The 19,250-nt window shown below is 61.3% G+C and overlaps 2 protein-coding genes across 5 annotated transcripts in view; one reads left to right on the forward strand and one right to left on the reverse strand.

Moving 5' to 3' along the window:
• ADGRD2 (adhesion G protein-coupled receptor D2) overlaps positions 1-7,631 on the forward strand; it is an 81,134-nt gene extending 73,503 nt beyond the window's left edge. For all 3 annotated transcript variants that reach the window (XM_075905672.2, XM_089773000.1, XM_089773001.1), the window contains exon 26: positions 4,379-7,631. In XM_075905672.2, coding sequence (XP_075761787.2) covers positions 4,379-4,386 — 8 coding nt within the window. In that variant the 3' untranslated portion in view covers positions 4,387-7,631. The remainder of the gene's footprint in view (positions 1-4,378) is intronic.
• Positions 7,632-10,058: 2,427 nt separating this feature from the next.
• Positions 10,059-19,250, reverse strand: part of NR5A1 (nuclear receptor subfamily 5 group A member 1) — a 55,788-nt gene continuing 46,596 nt past the window's right edge. For both annotated transcript variants that reach the window (XM_075905674.2, XM_089773002.1), the window contains one exon: positions 10,059-10,496. In XM_075905674.2, coding sequence (XP_075761789.1) covers positions 10,249-10,496 — 248 coding nt within the window. In that variant the 3' untranslated portion in view covers positions 10,059-10,248. The remainder of the gene's footprint in view (positions 10,497-19,250) is intronic.

Below are 19,250 nucleotides of genomic sequence, written 5' to 3' on the forward strand. Positions count from 1 at the left end.
TTGTGTGAGGCACATCGAGTCTTTCTTTGTTTTGAAAGGGTCACCTAGAAATATCACCGGTTCCCCCGTTTCTGGACAGATTGGCAAGGCAGAAGTAATAAAGCCCGGGGCACATCTCATAGTTAACATGAAGTCTATGAGGTGTCAGACGTGAACCTTCAAGCCGCGGTTTTAATACCCTGGCTCAGACACGGGCAAGCCGCTAGCTGGCCGTAGGCACTTTATTTGCCTGGTCGGCGCCGGTATGGGCCATGGGGCTCCTCTTGGTCATGGACCACCATTCCCGGCCAATGGCAGCTGCAGGGAGTGCTGTTCTAACCCGCGTGGCTTCCCACAGCTCCCATTGGCTGCGAACGGCGAGCTGCAGCCAATGGGAGCAGTGCTAGCTCCTGCTTGCGGAGGTGCAGGTTTGGGCATCAGCCTCAGCGGAGGGGCCGGATGCAAAGGATTCCGTTGGCTTCGCCGTGATGCGCTTCTCGTCTCCGAGGGCCCCGCTGGGTGTTTAGCAGCTTCCTGCTTGTGATGTACTGAAAAAACCTTCGTATTCCTTTGTAATGGGGGGGGGGGGGCGTTGGGGGGCTGCTACTTGTACTGCAGCACTGCTTTCGCAAATAGCAAAAAAAGAGTTACAGGGTTATTTGGGGGGCATGGTGTTGCCACCTTATTTTAGTGCTGCCTTCCGAGCTGGGCGGCTGGAGATTGGGGGCTGCTGGCTGGGATCCAGTAACTCCCCTGCCCTGCAGGACCGCCCATTTGAGAGACGCTGCTCGCCCCCAGGAAAGCTGCATGGTAGAGGGGGCAAGCCCCCAAAAGCCCAGAGTTTGCAGCCCAAGACGCATTTTTCAGGGCCCCGCGCAAAGGGCCTGCAGCCGCCCAAGGCTCCACGCTGCCGGGCCGGCTCTGACAGCTCCCCCCTCCCGGTCAGCAGAGGCGAACGGCCCACTGGACACAGCGTCCAGGGCTGGCTGACAGCAGAGCGAGTCGAGGCCGAGAGAGCAGGCGGCTGGCCCGAGTCGGCCTCGCTGCTGGTGCATTTCAGCCTAGGCTTGGCCTGGGGCTGGTGACGGCCCACGGGGGAACCATCCTGCTCTGGCCCCAGGGGGTCTATACCAGAGTCCCCCCATCTCTGCCTCCTGCACCAGCGCGACCTCAGGCGTGTCACTGATGCTACTGAGGAGAAGCCAGGAGGCTAAAGCCCGGACGGCTGCTTGCGACCCTCCCGCCCACACGAACGTGTGAACGCCTCTGCTCTGCGCTTTGACGTGTGTGTCTGGCCTAGGACGCGCTACCAAGGGAATTGGCTTTGCTCAGCTCAGGCTCACGCTTTTGTTTTGATCGGGCCTTGGGGGCATTTTCCTGGTTTTAAGATGATAAATGATCAACGTGGCCAGGCAGCTCCTGTTCAGTCTGTTCGAGATGAACCGGGCGGTCCGGCCGCCCCTTTCAATTAGCGATGTTCCATGTAGATTCATGAACTAATTGACTAGACAGTGGGATTTCCATCGCCTCTCCGGTCAGGGCGCCTCCGCCTTTCAACTGAAGCAAGAGCCCTGCTTGGCTCTCGCGCCAGTTCCAAAGCCCAGTGGGGAGCACGTGGCCAGTGGGGGATCCTGTGCGCCCTGCGGCGCCTGAGCCTTTGAACCGTTCAGGAGTCCCCACGGGGCTCTTGTCCATTTCAAAAGGAATCCCCACTGGGAGCGCGGGGCCAACGCCCTCCAGGTTTCTTGTACATTTCAAAAGCCGAATCTCAGTGGAACCGGCAGGAGCGGAGACGGTTTCAGTCCCTGCTTGTGCCGTTTCCCGCTGCGCCTCTACCTCCCCTGCCACCCGCGGCGACGGTGCTGGGGGGAACCGGCTTTAAAGCCAGCTCCCCTGCAGCACCGGCTCCTGCTCCCCCCCCCCCCCGCTGCCTTTCTCTGAAAGAGGCAGCAAGGAGGGTCGGGGGACCGACTAGTCGCTTACATCCCGGCTGCGTCCAGACTGGCAAGTTTTTCCGCAAAATCAGCTGCTTTTGCAGAAAAACTTGCCAGCTGTCTACACTGGCCGCTTGAATTTCCGCAAGAGCACTGACTTCCTGCTGCCTGAAATCAGTGCTTCTTGCGGAAATACTACGCTGCTCCCGTTCAGGCAAAAGTCCTTTTGTGCAACGCTTTTGCGCAAATGGGCCAATGTAGACGGCTCAGATTTGTTTTGCACAGAAAAGCCCCGATCGCGAAAATGGCCATCAGGGCTTTCTTGCACAAAACCGCGTCTAGATTGGCACGGACGCTTTTCCGTAAAAGCACTTTTTGCAGAAGAGCGTCCTGCCAATCTAGACGCGCTTTTCCGCAAATGCTTTTAACGGAAAACTTTTCCATTAAAAGCATTTGCGGAAAATCCTGCCAGTCTAGCTGTAGCCCCCCAGTTTGAATAGTTGCACCGGCTGTACTGATTCAGTCCTCGGAGGGTAATACCTCGGAGCTGCCTCCTGAGCGCAGGGGAGCCAGGCGACCGGTATAGACCAGATAGTCCAGTATTTTCACCTCCTGTCTGGTAAAAAAATTCAGAAATGCCCAGTACTTTCTGATTTTTTTTTCCTGGCCAGGAGGCGAAAATCCTGGTTTTTAAAGGGGCCACGGTGCGTGTGTTTTTTGTTTTTTTTTTCAACAAACTTTTTCCTGGCATGTTTTTTGTTGTCGTGGTTGGGTATTTTTTCTGAAACCATCTGGCAACCCTACCTGAGAGCCAGGGCCTGCCCAGAGAGCTCCCGGTCGAAGGTGACAAGCACAGGAAAGCCAGAGCTGTTAAGCTATCTTGCAGACGGGCACTAAGAGCCAAAGCCATTCCTGCCTTGCCTCATCTTACTCAGGAAAGCAGTACCAGCGCCGGGCACGAAGCGGTGGGCCAGGACTTTAACCACTGAGGCAGACTTCCCCCTCAGACGCGTCCCCCAGTGCTGGCTTCTCTTCCGTCAGGCCTGGTGTTAGGTTCAACGCTGCTCGCCTAGTAGCCACCGCTTTTGCTGAGCGTGCCAAGGGAAAGCCGCCCGGGGGGGCGCCAAGCTCTCCCGCCAGTAATCGCCCTGCCGTGCACAGGGGAACCCTCTGGCCGGTGGTTCCCAAAATCCTGCGGCAGGATTAGGGCAGCGTGCGAGGCGCTAAATGTGCAGTGGGCCCCAGCTGCCAGCGACAGGTCTCCAGCCCGGCCGTTCTCCCCTCCTGCCCCTCGCCCTCCCCCACCCGACAGGAGCCTCGTCGCCACCTTTCTCCCTGCTAAGGCCACGGCGCAGGCTGAGGCCCCATGCCTGCCCAGCTGGCCACGTCCGCTGAATAGCCCACCCCGCCCCATGGCGGCCCACCATCGCGGGAGGGGCGGGCCGGGCGGCTCACAGGTTTGCGCAGACAATAAGCCGCGTCTTTCTTGCCTCGGCAAACGAGAGCCCCCCGCCCCCCCCCGCGGGCTCCACCGCCTCCAGCTCGTCAAGTGAGGGCTTCATTGTTTCCTCGTGATAATTTCATTATTCCCTTTGAATACATTGTGTGTGTTGCTAAGCCACACATAGCAACAAGTGTCTTCTCCTCCCGGCCACCCCGGCCTTCTGTGATCAATATTAAGCAGCGCGAGTGGATCGGAATATCGCCTGGCAGCGACTTTCTGGGGAACTCCTCACCTACTAATCTGCAGGGGCGAAATTTCGCAGGCTGGTGGCTGGCGGCTTCCTCGCTGGCCGGGAAAGCAGCCGGTGGGAAGAGCGACTGGCTCGCGCAGCTTCGGAAGGGCTCATCCCGCCGCGGAGCCTGGCTCCAGCTGTGTTCGACTCGGTCGACAGGAGCAAGTTCTTCCCACCCCCGCGCCCCGGACAGACCGAGGTTGCTCATAGCCAGCGTATGGTGACCGCCCTGCCCGTGGGAGTGTGGCTGTCTGCGTACGCCTCTGTCCAGCCCAACACTGTGGTAGCTTGTGGCAGGGAGTTCCCCAGGTTATTTGCTGGGGGAGGGGGTTATGGGTCTTTCTATCACTACAAATCATTTCCCTGTAACCGCATTGGCGTTCCCCTTGGTTATGCCCAGGCGTTGGGAAGAATCGCTCCCAACTGGTTTTTCTTTCAATGCTGTTTTAGAGACCTTGGTTCTGAAACCCTCCGCCTGAGCCTTGGCATGTAGCCGGCCGGGGGAGAGCGGAGGGGTGGGGCCGCTACTGAGCAGGCCGGGGGGGCTAGCTGTGCCTGGGAGTCTAGGCCCCAGGGCTTGGAAGCTCTGGGTGTCCAGGCCATGTTTGCTCACCAGCCATAGAGACTGGGGTCCCCCCCCATGTATGAGCCGCCCCAGGCTGGGCTCTGGCAGGGCCCAAGCAAAGCAAGTCCCGGGCGCTGACTAACCCTGGCTCTCCTTGCATTTAGGGCTCTGAGAGGTGACGGCCTGACCCAGCCCGCCCCCAGCTCTCCACACAGACCTGCCGCAGCTGGGCGCCCGGGCCGGCTCGACGGGCTCCCAACAAGCCGCAACCTCCCACCCCAACCTGCTGACCTCGTGTGTTTTCACTCCCGGCCCAGGCCGGCCTGCTCCTCCCTGGCCTGCCGCACGCCCCCACTGGCCCTGGGGCCGGGCGTCAGCCCCAGGGGAACAGGCCGCAGCGGCTCCTCTCTGGGCCTTCGCGGGGCCGCACCGGGCTGCCTGGCTGGGCTGCCAGGAGGCAGGGCGGAGGCGCTTTGAAAAGCCCTGGTTTCCCACACGCGCCTGGCCGGACAGGGCCGCTCCTGGCACTGCCGCACCGTGACTGACGGGGCTCGTGCCACGCCGGGCACTGGAGAGGCTGAAAGCTCGATGGGAGAGCGGCCGTGGGACGTGCCCTTCGGGGACACGGGGGCAGGAGTCAGAGTCCAGCTAGAACAGTGTCCTCGCTCGCCCGGGCGCCAGGCTGCTGCTGGTAGCTCGGCCCTTTGTCCCCAGGGGGGCAGCAATAGCCCTGGCCAGGCACTAGCCCCCCCGGTGCTGCCCACACAATAAAAGGTCCCTCCCCGTACGGGCTGTGCGTGTCCCTGACCCCCATCTCCCGCTCGGGCTGGATGCAGGCCTCGCTGTGGGGAGGCTCTGGCCTGTGCCTTGCAGCCGCTCAGACAAAATGCTCCCCGCGGCCCTGGCCGGCCCAGCCCTGGAAGGGTCCGTTGGTGACACAGGGCCCCCCCGGCCTGACCCGCCAGGAAGGAATTGTAGTGACCCGGAGCCGTGTCTCCGGCCCAGGCCTGTGGCCTTCGGGCAGGAGCGTGGGAAAGGCGCCACAGGTTGAACCGCTCGTCCGGCATCCGTGGGGCTCGAGCGGCGCCGCAGCAGAGCCTTTGCCAGGCCGCGGGGGGGCAGTACGGTCTGGCAGCGTCGCCCACACGCCCACTGCTGGCCCTGAGGGGTGAATTGGCGCCAACGCACAGGGCCAGGGCCGGGGGCTGTCAAGAAACTATGGGCCTGTGGGAAATGTGGCCACCCCCGCTAAGAGGGCCCCGGGTAACTGCCACCGGGCCGGCCCGTGGGGGTTGCCAGACCAGCGGGGCCGGCCTGGAGGGGCCCTGCCGTGCTCGGGCGCTCATAGCGCCTTCCTGCACTGCCGCATGCACCCGCGGGCCCAGCCCTGGAGGGGCCCTGCCGTGCTCGGGCGCTCATAGCGCCTTCCTGCACTGCCGCATGCACCCGCGGGCCCAGCCCTGGAGGGGTCCTGCCGTGCTCGGGCGCTCATAGCGCCTTCCTGCACTGCCGCATGCCCCAGCGGGCCCAGCCCTGGACGGGTCCGTTGGTGACATGGGGCCGCTGACGCTCGGAACAAGCAGCCGCACTTATTTGCGCTAATGGCAGATGGGTTTTGTGTCCCCGTCTGTGACCAGCCCGGCCTGGTGCCTGCCAGGGGTGTGGGCGCAAGGGCCTACGCACCCCCAGCAGGGGTTAGTAAAGATGTGTGGACGTGGGGGCGGGCAGATGGTGAAGCCAGCTGCCTGCTCTCCTGGCTGTTGGAGACCAGCCGGGCCCTTTCCTGCTCTTCCAGGCTAGGAGCCGGAGCTTTGCAGAGGGGGAAAAAAAGCCCCCCAGCGCCCCTGCCCATGTGTCCGGGTGCCGGCTCTGTGGGCGTGCACACCCGGCCGGTCCCCACAGGCCTTGCCGTCCAGGAAGGGCAACCCAAGCAAGGTGCATGCCCACAGGGCAGCCTGCCGCTGCCTCCCACATGCAGGTGGGAGCACTGCTAGGCAGCACTGCCTGCAGGGGGCTGTCAGGCAGCAGTGGGCCTGGGGAGCCCGCATGCCGAGCCAGCGACACCAGCTCCTTGTGCCCCGCGCTAGAGCGCCTGGTGCGCGGCGCCCGTTTGGCTGGGTGTCATGGCAGCGTCCGGGTGGCATTGAAAGGCCCTGAGCTCTGTGCCGTGGTGTGTTTAAGCCGCAGGCCCCTTTCCCGTGTAGGACCCGGCCCTGGGTTCATGGCAGGCAGGCAGGCAGCCCGCGCTCACTTTGCTGCCCAGGAAAGGCGCCCTTGGGGCTGTGGCCAGCCCCTGGGGCCCATGGCGGCGCCGAAGGCGAACTGGCCGCGCGGCATCGGTCACAGCCAGCCCCACGGGGCGCCGGGCTCAGGCGCAGGGTTTGGGGGTGCGACTCCAGGGGCCCAGTGCGTCCTCTGGCTGTGACACGGCCCCTCGGGGTGCACGGTGTTAAGGGCTCATCCCGGTGCCTGTGGAGGGATTTTCTGGTCCCTCGCTGTGCCCAGCCCAGCCTGCGCGTTAGAGCCAAGAGCCAAGTAGCCAGGGCCTAAGAGCCCGACTCCCCGAAACCCAGCTGCGCCCCGGAGACCCCTTGGCAGCTGGGGTGGGAAGAGCCGCAGAGGGGCCTCTGGCTAGCGGCGAGGTCACGGCCGATTCCCCTGCCGCCACGTCGCCCTGTCCTGTCTGCGGCTGAGCAGGGCTGCGGCGGGCCAGGCCGCTCGTCCGCCCCCGTCTGAGCAGCGCAACCGGGCGGCGCCCGCCCATGACCCCCGTGGCTCTGGCGCACACTGGGAGCAGGGCCTGGCCTCGGGCCGTCCCACCCGCTTCCCCAGTGTCTCCCCCAGGCCGCGCTCGTTAAGGCCAAACCCCGTTTAGCGGCATCTGTGGCAACCTGGCCCAGGGCTTTGCGCCGCGGCCCTGGAGCCCGGCATGGGAGCCGGTGCGACCCCCGCGCGCCATGACACAAACGCAGAGCCGGCCTGCCTCGGTGAATTGCAAAATTTATTCCAGTGGTTCGATCCTGACAAGAACACTGCGCACAAGCGCCTGCCACCGACGGACCGGCAGGGGGCGGGGGGACATGTAAGGACACTTCTCGGTTTTCTGAAAATAAAACCTCTTCTCGCGCCCAAACCAGCAGCCTCGGCTCGTTCTGGCCCCAGAACACAAAGCGAAACCCCCCCCCCCCCGCAGACACCGGAGACGCGTCCCGAAATGCAGCAGCGCACACGCCAAGTGCCACCTTTCAGGGGTGCGAGCGCCCACTCGAAACACGCACCGGGCATGGACACATCTAGCAGGGACCCCCCCATCGCCAGGGACCCTCACGGGTGGGAGCGAAGTCGGGAGCCAGGCCGGGGCAGGAGCTGTGCTCGGGGAAGAGGCCAGGGCGGCTGCGGAAGCCAAGGTGGCAGCAAGACTGAGGCACCGTCCGGGTGCGTTTTACACCGTCCCTCAGTGGGGGAAGGACCCGGGGGCTGCCTTGTGTGTCCAGCCAGGGGCACGTCCCTGGGGGGCTCTATGACCAGGGGCGCCTGTGGGTGCTGCTGTCAGATGGAAGTGGCTCCTCCCCGGGGCATGAGGCGCAGTGACGGGGTGCTGCTCGCATCAGGCTTGCCCGGGGGGGAGCAGGACAAGGGCGTGTGCCTGACTCAGGGTGGGCTGTGGGTCTGGCGCGGGAGGGAGCGCTCCTGCCCCCCAGCAGCAAAAGCCGGACCCTGGGGAGCGGCGTAGGGCTGCTACTGACCAGCTCCGGGCCGTCTGTCGGCACCCGAGGCCATTTGCACCCAGGCCTCTTACTCACGGGCGCGCCCGAGGACCCAGCGCGCAGTAAGACATCTGCTCGCCGGTTCGCCCCGGGGACCCCCGCCCCGCCAGAGGCGCAGAAGGGCTGTTGCCACAGAACCCCCTGGGCCGGGCCTGGGCGCCACCTGGATCCCCCCGTCAAAGCCTGAGTAAGAACATAGAGGGAAACCGAGGCCTGGGTGGTGCAGCGGGCAGGCCCCAGGGCAGAGCGGGCAGGCCCGGCGTGCGCACCTGGACCGCACCGGCGCAGCCGAGAACACGGGCCCAGCGCTGCTAACGGGCTCCAGTGAAGGACGTGCTGAGCCACCCAAGCAGAGGCGCCCCGGAGCCCAGGCAGAGCTGCCTGTAGGCCTGGGGAGACCAGGCCTGCGATGGCTCCAGCTGGCCCTAGGCCATTTCCAGGGGCACCGCTCAGCCCTGCTCCGTCTGCCACCTCCCCGGCCCGGCCGCCAGGCGTTTTCATCACCTTCCCGCCTGGGCCACCCCCCCACCGCTGCTTCGCTCCCCCGATGGCTGGAGCACGCCCAGCGGCTCGGCCGCCAGGCTCCCCCACTGCGGGGCTCTGGAGGCGTTAGCGGCCGAGGGCCGAGGCGGGCATGGCTCTGGGAGGGCGGCGGCAGCTGGAAACCGTCCCAAGCGAGGGAGTCGGGGCTGGTGGTGGGAGGGTGCTGGGCTGGCGCTCACTGGATCCTGCGGAAACGCCAGAGCCAGACGCTGACCCCCCCCCGGGCTCTGTCTACACTGGCGGGGTCGTGCCCAAGAACGCGGCCACGTGCATTTGCCGTGGCCGTGTGGCGGCGCGTGCACGAGAAAGCTCTGCTGGACATTTTAGCCACCGGGCTTTCTTGCGCAAGACTCCCCTGCCACGTGGCCGCACGGCGCGCGGGCTGACACCTGCCTGAGACGCGTGTGGCTCGTGCCAAGACGCCCCCTCTTCCCGCTCAGCCCTGCTCCTCTCTGCCAGCGTAGACGTAGGCCAGGGGTGCGCCCCACGGTCCTGGCACCACAACGGGCAGGGGCTCCCTGTGGCTCAGGGCTGAGCGCTTCGGCCAGGAAGCAGTTTTAAACTCTAGGGCGATTCCCCCCCGTTCCCCCCCCCCCAGTTCCGCCAGGGAGGACTCGTCCCTCGGCCAGCATCCGCATCCGCGCGTCACCCACCCTCCCCCGGAACGGTCCCCAGGTCAGGGCAGCAGGGGGGACAACCAGGGAGGGCCTCTCTCCCGCCCACCCTTCTGGCCTTGCTGCTCCCAATTCCTGGCACGGCAGGAGCGCCCCAGCTCGGGGCAGCCCCCTCTACAGGCCAGCAGGGCTCCTGGCCGTGGGGCTGGAGGTGCAGGGAGGAGGGCCAGGCTGCCACTTCTCCACCCTGCCTGCTGGGGGCTGGGCTGGGCTGATGCCCTCCGGGCCCGGAGAGGTGCCCCAGGCCAGCGGCACTGGCCCCTGAGGCGGGTCTGCGGGCCTGTCGCCGCCACTGGGCACTGCGACCTCGGTGGGGGCGGGGCACCGAAATCTTCACTCCAGCACGTCTCCTGCCCCCGCACCGGCCTCCCGCGGGGCTCCTGGCCCTGGGGCACAGACCCCCAGGCCTCCCTGGGACTCAGGGCCGGAGCATTTCTCTCCCCAGGAGCTAATGGCTGCGTCCGTGGCCAGGGAGAGGCTGCGTTTCCCCTGGTGGCACGTCCCACTATGGCTGTTCCAGGGCCACTCGACCCACTAGGCAGCCCCCCGCCCAACCCCAAGTCCCACTGCCGGTCCCTGGGCCTCACCCGGCGAAGCCCTGTCGGACGGGCAACCCCAGCAAGGACCCTGTTCCCCTTTTCCTGCCGGCGAGACGGGGGGCAGAGGGGGAAGGGGCAGGGCAGACAGCTGCTGAGGACAAACAAGTCAAACTGAGCGTACATAAGAGCAAAGCCACTCGTAAGGTTTAATCCTCCGGCGCCCTGCCCTTGCGGCGAGCCGGGCGGACGCGCTGCGGACGGGGCGGCCAGGCGGCGCTCCCGCCGGGGCAGGCCGCACGGAGGAAAGCGGATTCGCCTGAGAGCCGTGAAACGAAGTTCCTGTGTATTAAAATAGATCATCTGCGCCCGGCCAACAGTTCTGGTGAAACACGCCCCGGCGAGCGGCGCCGGGCAGGCAGGGCTGCGTGGCCAGGCCCCCCTCCCCCGGGGCCTGGCCCACTCGCTCCCCGCGGGGGGGCCAGATGCTCCGTGGCGTGTCCCTGGGCCGCGCTCAAGTCCGCTTGGCGTGCAGCATCTCGATGAGCAGGTTGTTGCACGGCACGTCCCCGCTCAGGTGCTTGTGGTAGAGGTACTCCTCCGCCTGCATGCTGAGGGCGCGCACCTCGGCCAGCCGCAGCAGGAGCTGGCGGCACTTGTCCCCGCAGTGCGGGTAGTGGCAGGCCGTGTACTCCAGCAGGGCCGCGTTGGCCTTCTCCTGCGCCGCCTTCGCCAGGCTGTGGTTCTCCAGGTACTTCACGTCTGCCACAGGAAAACAGAAAGCGGGTGAACGGGCACGAAGCGCCGCCCGCGGCCCACCCACCGCAGCGCGCACAGGGCTGGAGGGGCGGGGCTCCTTTTGGAGATCGGGGGGCCCATCCCACAGAAAAATCAGATGGGGACAGACACTCCCCTCCCCCCTACCAGCGCCAGGAGGGCCCCGCCTAGTAGATCTTGTGGGGGCCAAAAATGAGGGGTTCAGTGTGTGGGAGGGAGCTGCCAGGAAGGGGGTGTGGGGGCTGGGTGGGGTGTGGGAGCGGGCGAGAGGTGGGGGGGCTGGCGCCTCGAGATCCGGATCCAGGCAAGCTGGAAGGAGGCAAGGCAGCCTGCAGAGCAGCAACCGCCCCGTCCGCGTTCCCTGCAGCACCACGAGGGCCGTTAGCACGCGGGTCAGTGTGAGCCTGCTGCTGCTGCTGCACGTCTTGTGTGTCCAGCCATGGGCACGTCCCTGGGGGGGGACACGCCGGCGTCCCCGAGCCTGAGTGTAACCACGCACGGTTACACTGGCACATCCCTAATGGCCCCACGGCACTGGCAGGACCCTGGCCGTGGTGCAAGCCTCACCTGAGCCCTGCTGGACGGGCTAAGGAAAGATGAAATGCACCCGGGTGCCACAGAGAGCAACCCCCCTCGGCCCCCCAGCAATGACTAATGCGGGGAGCCGGGGTGTCCGCGGGCGCGTACGCTACTGCGCGGCTGGGCCGGTCCAAACCGCCCTCGAAGCTGATTCCAAACAGCCCGCTAGTGCTGCTGTGGCCGAGACGGCCCCACCCCGGTCTCCCCGCAAGTGGGGAACAAAGCCCCCTCACTGCCCAGTCCCCCCAAAGCCCACAGGGGAGGGGGCGCGGGGTCCTAAGGCCTGCCCCGCCGGCACTAGGGAGGAAGCGTTGCCCCTCACCCGGGGGCCCAGCGCTCGCTGGCCAAGCCACCAAAGAAGGAAAGGGGGAAAAAAGAACAAATCCACGCGTGTCAGCAGCACGAAGCCCTTTGGGGTGACGGGCAGGGACCCGCAGGGCCACACAGGCCCAGCCTTGGGGTGGGATTTGGGGGTCACGGCTTCTCGCGCGGCCCTTGAGTAAAAGGTGTCTCCAGCAATGGGAGGAGGGACGGCACCAAACCACAGACGCAGGCAAGTCAGAGCCGGGCTCACAGCCGTGAACGCAGCATTGGGGCGAGGAGCACGAGGGGGTGAACATGCGTGTCTAAACAGGCGGGTCAGAGTGACAGCACGAGTGTGTGTGTGTGTGTGTGTGTGAGAGAGAGAGAGCGAGAGCATGTGAGAGATTGTGTGTGAGAAAGCACGTGTGTGTGTGAGTATGTGTGTGTGAGAGAGTGTGTATTTGTGCATGTTTGTGAGTGTGTGTGTAGTTGTGCATGTGAGTGCGTGTGTGAGAGATATTGTGTGAGAGCGTGAGTATGTGTTTGCGAGAGTGTGCGTGTGTGTGAGAGAGAGCGTGAGTGTGTGTGTGAGAGAGAGAAAGAGCGTGAGAGATTGTGTGTGAGAAAGCACACGTGTGTGTGTCAGAGAGTGACTGAATGTGAGAGTGTGTGTGTGAGTGTATCTGTGTGAGTGTGAGAGAGAAAGAGCGCGAGAGAGATTGTGTGAGAAAGCGCATGCGCGTATGAGAGTGTGTGTGTATATGTGTGAGAGAGTGTGTCTGAGCGTAGCTGTGTGAGTGTGTGTGTGTGTGTGAGAGAGACAGTGAGAGTGTGTGTGTGTGAGCGAGAGTGTATTTGTGCATGTGTGAGCGTGAGTGTGTGTGAGATGCACAGTGAACACAGCAGCACCACTGGGGTGCAGCGGCGTCCAGGCAGCTAAGCTACTGCCCGCTCAGGAAGTTTGCGGCGTCTAGAGCGGATGAATTTCTTAATGGTTGCTGTGCCCCCCGCCTTCCCCCCCAGACAATCTTACAGGCCTTGGGCCTTAGCGCGCGTCCATCTCTGACTGGCTATGACAAGCCTGGCTTAATTCCCTGCTAAACTCGGCATTTTCTGTGAGGCAACAGAGCTCAGCACACCTAGTAACCCTGAGCCTTTTTGCCTCCCACGTGTCCAAACAATTCTCCGGTAACACTGTTGTTGCCTGGCCCTGGCCCTACTGAAATGCAAGGCAGGAAGCTCTCCGGCACAGAACCCCCCCGCCCCCCACAGCTCCTCCGAGGACAGGAAGCAAGGGGCTTAAACTGCAGCAAGGGAGGTTGAGGTTGGCCATCGGGAAAAACATCCTGCCTGTCAGGTGGTGAAACACGGGAATCAATTGCCTGGGGGGCTGTGGAATCCCCATCCCTGGAGATACTGACGAGCAGGTTGGACAGACGCCTGGCAGGGACGATGGAGACGGTGCCGGGAGGGCCGGGGACTGCACTCGATGACCTCGCACGGTCCCTTCCCGTCTAGGTTTCTGGGATTCTATGAGATTTAGCCCCATGAGCGTCCTGGTAAAAGACTGTGATAAAAATCCCCTAAAAGCACTTGCCTCCCTTTGTGAGAAGCCACCACAAACCCCCACGGACTTTGCTGTGTCCCTCCTCAGAGAAGAGCCTGGGTGGGGCCCATGCCGGCTTGATGTTCTGACTCTCTCTATGCAGCCTCCTGGCAGCCATCCAGATCCATCTTGGCAGCTCTGCCATGGACTGGGATCTAGAGGCCAAGCAGGGTTGAGGGATCTTGTCCCACCAGGTCTATGCTGAGCCCAGTGCTGCCGTGGGGGGCAGTCCCGCCGCTCAGCGGCGCTAGACCACGAGCCTGGCCCCGATCTGTGTGACGTGGTGCTCGGGCACAAATCAGCGGGCGTGACCCAGAGGTCAGCACGTAACGGTGTTAGTCCCCCGGGCTGGGCTGGGCTAACCTAGGGATGCGGATCATTCATCTTGTTTGTGCCAGGCTGGGTCCACACGATGCGAGAAACTCGACCTAAGATACACAGCTCCAGGCGGGGGAAGAGCATAGCTGAAGGCGAATTTCCATGACGTCCCCACTGTGGGCGGTCGATGGGAGAAACTCTCCCAGCAACGCTCCTTACTCATCACAACCCTGGGGCCTGCCGGGGTTGACGGGGGCACCATCGGCAGTTGATTTAGCAGGTCCTTACTAGACCACTAAATCGACCCCCGGAAGATTGATCTCCGGATAAGCGCAGCCCAGGCCTCCACTAGGGAGCTCACAGCCGCACTGTTGTAAGCTTGCTTGTGTAGCCGCTCCATGCAGGCGGGACCGAGCTCTCCTTGTACCATCCCACACCCCTTCGATGAGCGGCGGGCGCTACCTGTCCGCGGTGCACACTCCCACTTATACCAGCGCAACGTCTGTCTCTCTGCGGAGGGGTTTTTCACTCCTGAGTAAACCAAGTTTTGCCAGTGAAAGTGGCAGCGTAGACCTGACAGTCTTTCTGGCCCGTGCGGGAGTTTTACTACAACTCTCCCCAGAGGGACGCTCTTGTAAATACAGAACCCTGGAGTTTTCCATTTGTGTTCGGCGAATTTCATCTCTGTTATACTTTGGTAAACCCACACATCACCCAGCTTGCCAAGCCGGGTCAAAGGCACGAGCCCGATGCCGTATTCTTGGGCCAGTTCAGGTGCACACAACGCTCATACCTTGGACTCCACTGACAGGGGCTCTTGCTATAAGCAGCCTCCCAGGAAGCATTTGTGTCGCCTGGCTTGCACAGGCGTGGCCGTACGCGGTGGAGCTGCAGCCGCACATCCCATTCTGCCTGACAGCAGATCTCGGATGCCGGCGGTGCGCAGCCTCCCGCGGACAGATGGGCCTCAACCACCACCCCACACAGGTTCAAGTTCAGATCAGAGCCCACAGCTCAAACGCATCGAACCTGAATACTGTGAAGAGGCAGAATTGGGCCCAAATTTGGAGCGTGGCTGCTCGGGCCCAGAGGTTTTCTTCTACCCAGTGTTGCCACCAGAGGTTGAACCTCTCTAGTCCGGCATCCTCAGAACCTGACCGGTGCCGAAGCAGAGAATTTGCCAGACCACAGGAAGTCAATATTGTCTGGCAGCGTCTCCAACACTTCCAGGGCTTGCTGGGCTCTGAGAAGACACTGAGGGTCAATTAGAGCTAACGCGCAGCACAGAGCACTGAGAGCCAGGACTGGGGGCTGTCAACAAACTTTATGGGCCTGCGGGAAACTTGACCACACCCATGCTAAGTGGACCCCCAGTTCACTCAAATCATGCCGGACCACGGGTGTTGCCGGACCAGAGAGTGCCGGAGTAGAGGGGTTCAGCTTGTATTAGACTGAATCTGATAGGGTATGTCTACACTACCCCCCTAGTTCGAACTAGCGGGGTAATGTATGCATACCGAACTTGCTAATGAAGCCCAGGATTTGAATTTCCCGGGCTTCATTAGCATAAAGCCGGTGCCGCCATTTTTAAAAGCCGGCTAGTGCGAACCCCGTGCCGCGCGGCTACACGCGGCAAGGGCTAGATAGTTCAAACTACGTAGCCATTCCGAACTATCTGTACGCCTCGTTCCACGAGGAATAACGGGGCTGCCGACAAAGGGCTTTGATGTTGACAGGGGGAACGTCCAGACTAGCGGTGAGCTGACAAACAGCTGATCAGCTGTTTGTCGGCTCAGCGCGGCAGCCATGTAAATGTAAATGAAGCCGCGATCATTTAAATTGCGGCTTCATTTACCTTTGCCTACAACCCTAATCTACATGCCTCTGCCGACAGAGGCATGTAGTCTAGACACAGCCTAAGAGACTGTCTCAAAGGTCTGTAATACAAAGGCATTTGTAACGGCAACTGACCATGGAAAGGATGAAGCAAGAACACACAGTGACTGGCAGTGAAAAGATGAGGGTACAAACTCCACCGGGGGGACTCTAATACCGGCAGCAGGGTTTAAGCCGGGCCTGACTTGGGCTTTCGAGCTGCAGCAAAGCGGAATACGTGACTACGCCACCCAACGGGATTAAAGCCCGTGAAAAGCCGGGGAGAGAGTTGAGCCGCAGAGATGGCAAAAGGAGTCTGCTAGGAGCGAAATGCAACACACAAGGATGCGGGGCGGAGCTGGGTGAGCTGCCGCACATCTCCCTGGAATCTGTCTCCAGCCAGCAAAATAAAACAACGTCTGGACTAGACCGTGGGCGATAAGGGGCAGGTCACAGAGTACTTGGAAAAGTTAAATAGATCCAGCTCAGCCCAGTAGGATAAGCGCCCCAAGGTTTTTGGAGCATGAATTCACTGAGCCACTGGATCCTTTTCCTGGAGGGGCTGGTGAATCAGGCCTAGCAGCCCAGTGGTACCCGGGGTGTGAATGCTATAGGACTGGCCCCTGCAGCGGGTACAAGGTGGCTTCCCAGAGGACCCCAAAGTCAGTGTTGCCTGTGAGCTGAGCTCTTGGGCGGCCATAGCAGGAGAGATTCAGGTGCCTCCTGGCTGATTAGCAGAGCTCCCACAGCCGGCTGCACGTTTTTCCATTGGTGGTGCACATCTGCACATGCCTCAGGGCACAGAACAAAATTTATTCTGCACATGGATGGAAAAACTGAGTTGGAGCACTGGTCCTGAGGGGACCCTGTTTTAATGGGCTTGCCAGGGCTAGCGTCAGACTTACTGGGACCTGAGGCCAAAGCCTGGGGTGCCAGGGCTCAGGTTACAGGCCCCCTGCCTGGGGCTGAAGCCCAGGGCAGCAGGGTGTGGGCAGGCTCAGGCGCTGGTCCCTCCCTCCTGGGGGTCATGTAGTAATTTTTGCTGTTTGAGAGCCCCTGTAGCAAGCATGTGACGCAGGGTCTCCCCCGTTATCGCTGCACCCGCGTTGCCAGCTGGCTCTGGAGCGAGCGGTTCCATGGAGTGAAACCTGGCGGAAGGGCCCTAGGGAAGAGCCGCTCCACCTCGCCGTGACTGCGGCATCCACGGCCCATTCAGGGTCTTTTCATTTCAATAAAAGCCTCACCGGGACCTGGAGAAAGGGACACCGGACTCAGCACCGGGGTGATACGTGGCCCCGTTCATCAGTAGGTGCTTAAGGGCCATCCGACGCACCGGGAAGCGGCGTGTCAGCGCTTCGCCGGACTGGGGCCGGCACAGAAAAGTGGTGCCATCGTTTCTGGCGCACATCTAGCCTGCGGGGCTGGAGCCGGCTTTCAGGGAGATGGCGGCGGCCCCGCAGCGCGACTCGGATGAATGGAGCCCCTACGCCTCTGCCGCAGGGCGCAGCCTTGGACCGGCCAAGGCGGTGAGCAAAGGGCCCTTCCCTGACCGTTGCTCGGTGCGGTGCCATGTCGTCACAACGCGGCCAAGACGCACGGCCAGCTCCGGACTCCCATCCCCACGCCCGCAGCCCATCCCTGTTCCGCTAGAGCAAGTGGGTCTGAAATCTCTTTATCTGCATACGGCGCTTGTGGTGAGTGTCATTTTTCAAAAAGAAGAAGAAGTTAGATTGATAAATGTCAAATCTCTACCCCGAGTTGGCGCAACAATAGCTAGTTCTACTTGATGAACTCACCTGGTTCTCAGAAAGACCCTATTCACTGGTTAATTGAATATTTGAATAATCTTTTCATTCCTGCGATGAATAAAGAATGTTGTCCAAATAACATTGACTCACTTCATTTAGAGACACTGCCGCAGTTGCAAAGGCTCTGTCCTGCGACAAAGCAGCCCATCACACATACAGATATGCCTGGGATTATTTCTATGCCCTCAAGTGTTCTTCCTATTCACAGCGCCTTTTGTTTGGGAGAAGCTGCTGATAAATTGCAAACGCTTAAGGGAATGTGGGCTATAAAAGCCTCTCTTCCTCCCCTCCCCATGAGGAGCTGCTTCATGAATGTAAGTCATGAAATCGAATGATAGGTCAATCCATTAAGGCTCTATTAAGCCCTTCTGTAGAACAAAGCTAACCTGTGCTGTCCTCATAAATATTGCTATTTTGAGAAGCCCTAATTTTAATTAAACCTCTTTACCTGCTCAGGAGAGAAATCTATTTAGAACTCAAATGGCAGTCTCTCGTGTCTGTGGCGCTGGCTTTGATTGTGTGGTGGCAGAGTGGTAAATGTGGAAATTCTCTTGTGAAAGGCAATTACATCCTACACAGAATATGCAGTGCAGGGCTCTGCAGCTGAGCCTGCGAAGGGCAAATTAGACACACAAAATGATGCGGGGGGGGGGGTCTAAATTAGCTGTTAGCATTCAAGAAAGGGATCTTGGAGTCCTCATGCCTCGTTCTCTGAAAACATCTGCTCAGTGTGTAGCGGCAGTCAAAAAAAAAAAAAGCCAAGAGAATGTTAGGAGCCATTAGGGACGGCATGGCGAAAGAACCAGAAAATAGCACAATGCCGCTATATAAATCCGCGGGACACCCACACCTTGGGCGCGGACAGCCGTCCTCATCACCGCCACCTCCAAAGAGGTGCACTCGAATGGGGAAAGGGACGGGCAAGGGCCACAAGCATGATGGGGGGACGGGACGGCCTGCGTGTGAGGCGCGAGCAGGAGGGGCCCGAGGCCGGCTGTAGCCCCAGGCGGAAAGCGCGATTGGCGCCCCCGCCTGCACGGCCGTCAATGGCCGTGATGTAATCACGGGGCACCCAGGCGCCCTGTGACATCATCATCTGGCGCCCGGGGCGGCGGCGCCCTAGGCGACCGCCTAGTCTTCCTAGGCTCACGGGCCGCCCCTGGGCACGAGTAAGAAGAGTGGGACCGCGCCATTCAGAGAAGGGACAATGACGGGGCGGGTAGCCTACAGGGCTACGAATCCAGGACCGGTGTGGAGAATGAGAAGAGGGAGGGAGCCTTGCACCTTCCCATCACAGAATCATAGAATACTAGGACGGGAAGGGACCTCGAGGGGTCATCGAGTCCAGTCCCCTGCCCTCATGGCAGGACCCAGTGCTGTCTAGACCATCCCTGATAGACATGTATCCAACCTGCTCTTAAATAGCCCCAGAGATGGAGATTCTACAACCTCCCTGGGCAATTTATTCCAGTGTTTAACCACCCTGGGTATGTCTACACTGCTACCCTAGTTCGAACTAGGGTGGCTAATGTAGGCATTCGAAGTTGCAAATGAAGCCCAGGATTTAAATATCCCGGGCTTCATTTGCATCTTGCCGGGCGCCGCCATTTTTAAATCCCCTTAGTGCGGACTCCGTGCCCGCGGCTACACGCGGCACCGAGTAGGTAGTTTGAATTAGGATCTCTAATTCGAACTATTGGTACAACTCGTTCCACGAGGAGTAACCGTAGTTCAAATTAGAGAGCCTAATTCGAACTACCTACTCCGTGCCGCGTGTAGCCGCGGGCACGGAGTCCGCACTAAGGGGGATTTAAAAATGGCGGCGCCCGGCAAGATGCAAATGAAGCCCGGGATATTTAAATCCTGGGCTTCATTTGCAACTTGGAATGCCTGCATTAGCCACCCTAGTTCGAACTAGGGCAGCAGTGTAGACATACCCCCTGACAGTTAGGAACTTTTTCCTAATGTCCAACCTGAACCTCCCTTGCTGCAGTTTAAGCCCACTGCTTCTTGTTCTATCCCCAGAGGCCAGGATGAACAAGTTTTCTCCTTCCTCCTTGTGACACCCTTTTAGATACCTGAAAACTGCTCTCATGTCCCCCCTCAATCTTCTCTTTTCCAAATTAAACAAGCCCCGTTCTTTCAGTCTTCCCTCGTAGCTCAGGTTTTCTAGACCTTAAATCAGTCTTGTTGCTCTTCTCTGAACCTTCTCCAATTTCCCCTGACACAAGACCTAGGAGTCGCCCGGTG

This window comes from Pelodiscus sinensis, chromosome 23 (assembly GCF_052426305.1).
Source record: "Pelodiscus sinensis isolate ZL-2025 chromosome 23, ASM5242630v1, whole genome shotgun sequence".
Taxonomy (NCBI): Eukaryota; Metazoa; Chordata; order Testudines; family Trionychidae; genus Pelodiscus; species Pelodiscus sinensis.